Source organism: Trachymyrmex septentrionalis, unplaced genomic scaffold (assembly GCF_001594115.1).
Source record: "Trachymyrmex septentrionalis isolate Tsep2-gDNA-1 unplaced genomic scaffold, Tsep1.0 scaffold13, whole genome shotgun sequence".
Lineage (NCBI taxonomy): Eukaryota > Metazoa > Arthropoda > Insecta > Hymenoptera > Formicidae > Trachymyrmex > Trachymyrmex septentrionalis.
In genome coordinates this window covers 2,675,271-2,678,923 of record NW_017304438.1, presented here as the reverse complement: position 1 = coordinate 2,678,923, position 3,653 = coordinate 2,675,271, and the positions used below count along the sequence as shown (strand labels likewise).

The window sequence follows — 3,653 nt, the reverse complement described above, 5'->3', positions numbered from 1 at the left end:
TTGATTTTCTTTATGATAACTTGGGTAATGATTTTGGCATGGATTATACTATAGTATAGCGTGACCTAAAATGCAAGGGTTTTCTCTCAATTGATAATATAAATCCATTCGTTTGCTTACGTATATTCCAGTGTCTAATCTGCATGTTCATCAGTTTATCACTATGCGAGCTTGATGTGTACTTCAAAATTCGCACAACAAACAAGACTCCGAAAGCTTCTGCGGTCGGTTGGGCCTCAAATTACAAAGGGAGAGTGTAAACTCCGTGTCCTACTTTGATATCACGTGCTTGTGCTTACGCGATATTACGGACTTGATGAATATCCGTCTGATTGTCTGATACGTTTGATATTTTCCTTCTGTTTATATACGTAACAGTAAAGCTATTTGACACTAGAATCACGGGTTTAAATCCAATCGCGATTCAAGATAAATCTAGCTTTTTGCGAGGGAGGGTTGTCACCATAAAAGTAAAATTGCTTGTAGTTAATCATAGTTATTCATACAAAGTCATAAAAATTTAAAACTCCACGTGCAAATCTAAATTAACTGAAAAAGAACTATCAGATGAGTAAAAAATCGCACAATTGTGGTTCTAGTGTCAATTTAACAAGCAATAGGAAAAAGAATTGCTATATTACATAGTAATACGGGGACACGCGTGGTATATACTCTCTAAAACTTTTACAATGGATCTCACTCTGAAGAATGAAATCTCACTCTTAAAAATAGAAAATTGATCTGCTCTTTTTCCAAACTGGCTCAATTTTCACTCTTAAGGATGAGATTCCACTCCAAAGAATTTGGAGATGGTATTCATGTAAAAATCAAAAAGCTCGGCTCGATGGTTTGTAAGCGTACACGGAAAAAAAAAGATTAGGTGCCACAGTTAAAAATTAAGTTTGGCAGCTAATTCAATAGTATTATATAAACACCTGACGTCGTGTCTGCGAGGTCTAATTTCCATTCTATAACTGTGAAGCCTAGATATTATCATTGTAACAGACAAGTATTTTGCTATTATGTCGATATATTGATCACTGCAGCAAACATTTTTTCTGTGTAGCAGACAATTTGGTAGCAAGTACAATTTCAGCAAGTCATATTTAGCTGTGGTAGAGACAATTTTCTTTTACACGGATATATTCGATAACTATGACAACTAACTTCATGTCGCTAAATAAATTGATCTGTAACAGACATGCATACTTTGCTATCACGTCCTTGTATTAGCTACAGCAGCAAATCCTCTGTAAGTATTCATAGTAAATTTCATCGCTATAGTAGCTAATGCAATTTTAGTTAATCAGAATTAGCTGTAGCCAAAAACATTTTCTTTTCCGTGTATAAAGCCCCGTTGAAAATTTTATAACGTCATGGAATGTAGCATAAAAACGTTTCGGACTTTTTTCATCTCAGTTTTGTAAACGTTTGTGAAGAAATATCACTATTGCACCGCTTTTACGTTCGCAAGTCCGCGCTCGTAAAATCCGAAAACAGTGCAAGGGATTGGTAGAACGCTTCCCTTTTGTGAAATTCGAAAGGTATTGTTGATTTACTATACATCGGTAGACGTGAGTATGAGAATGAGTCCTTATCGTCAAATAGACATAATGAAATTTGATTTGTATAATAATTGTGCGTTACTTTTCCATAAAATATATTGTGTTGTTTTTATAATACTTGACATGAAAGCAATTTCCGCGTTCAATAAATCGCTGAATGATCAAACGAGTCCGAGTGGACATGTGTATTTATCTCTTACGGTTTGTCAGATTGTGTAATTTAAATGTCAGTGCATCGTTATCAGATTTTAAGAGAATTTCATTTGGTAGCAGTAGAACGTATTTTGAAAGAGAATTTTATTCTATATGTATCTTTAGTAGCAGGATTTATAAAAGAGATAAAGTAGATAACGTTGCTGCGAGATAATTAATCGAGATAATTGGTAATGACATTTAAAAGTATGAGCGCTGTGAAAGTTAAACTTTTAAACGAATTTTACAGTCATGGACAAACGCAGTCGCATGCAACAAAACGCGTGAATTTCTTACAAATAAAAGAGAGACCAGGGTTTATCTGTTTCCTGCGTTCCCTCGCGTTTCTTCCACTTTGGCAAAAACTGCTGCTGTTCTAAACTCGAACCGGCTAAACATGGAACAACCACAAAATTGTTTCTTCTTGTTAGCAAGGGTTTTCAACTGAACCGGTGGGAATTTCAAAAATGAATGAATAGTTGAAACGGCGACCTAACTTTGTCGAAATTACACGGACTGTAATGGGAGTTATTAAAAGCGTCATTAATTAGTCCGTAAGGATGTGGTCGTAGCCGTTCTTTATCATGGCGGTGGGTACTCGCGAAAAATGGCTGCAAGTTTTATCCCCCTTATTTGAACAAAGCTTATTTTATGGTAATTACGAAAATGTCTAAAAATAATTTCTCTTTTGAGATTTAAATTTTGCTTTTTCTATCGCAACTTACCTCACAGAAGACACGTTGCGCCAATTGCGGCGAAAAACTTCCAATAATGATCCTAGTGTCCAATTCCTGGAATAGCGATACGTGTATCTTTTATTAAAAAAGGTTTCAGTTTCCATTTGACGAAGCATCACTGATACACATAAAATGCGATAAATGATACTAATGAAGCAAAAGAGATAGTGATGATTACGAGTTGAAAATTTTATCGCGTCGCCATTTCACGTTAATCTAGATTTAATTTTTATACCGAGCTTTTTGCTAAATATTAACAAACGACGTTTTCCCAGTTATCTTTAAGGCACGTCCGAATCCTCATTTGACCAGATATTGAGTTAATTCGCACACATCGTACGCTGCAAGTGTAAATCCCGATGAATCTATATTGCGCTTCCAATCGATACCTTGACGTTCATTTCACCAAAACGGACTTCAAAGCGAATTACGTGAAAAACGAAAGATTCTCGCACTATCAAGGGAGCTTGACTGATTGATCGAATTGATCAGCTCGATCTAATTGCACAAAATGATCGCTACAAGATCTCGTAAAGGCGGACGAACGCTCTAAATTTCTTACAGTAAAACCTCCAAGAGAGTGAAAATGCAACCCCATCCTTGAAAAAAGTGAAAAATATCTCACTTCTAAAAAATAATGACGATCTTCTCTTTTCAGAGTGAAATCTCACTTTCCTTCGAGTGGAAAATTCACTTTGAAAAGAGTGAAAATTGTTACTCTTGCTTAAAAAGTGACATATTTGCACTTTTCTTTTCTTTTCTTTTTTTTTCCAAGGGCGATTGTATTTTCACTTTCTTGGGGTGAGATTTCGCCGTAAGAGATTTGGAATGAAGGTGAGAAAGCAAGTTGACATTTAAGCCCTGACTTTTTTTACCTTCAAGGTTCGCAGCTGCTCCTTGTAATCGTTCTCGGCGAATGTGATAGTTGCGGTGCACGTGATATTCGCCTGCTCCAGTTCCGTGACCAGATCATTCACTGCCTGGAACAGAGACGCGTCATACGTGCGACGTGCGGAAGTGCGCGCTGGGGAGCCGAGCGTAGCAGCGAGAAATGGCAATGTGCCGTTCGTTTGTCTCCCGTTCTATTTGCGCAAAACAAGAATCGCGTATGTCACCCTTACAAATACGCGCCGTACATCACGGTGACGCGACAGAGGTT

General features: G+C 37.0%; 1 protein-coding gene across 1 annotated transcript in view; it reads right to left on the bottom strand.

The window, feature by feature from the left end:
- The window catches only part of LOC108756663, a 75,104-nt gene that overhangs the window by 11,610 nt on the left and 59,841 nt on the right, over positions 1-3,653 (bottom strand). Inside the window, exon 4 of the mRNA XM_018500653.1 lies at positions 3,370-3,474. Coding sequence (XP_018356155.1) covers positions 3,370-3,474 — 105 coding nt within the window. The remainder of the gene's footprint in view (positions 1-3,369; positions 3,475-3,653) is intronic.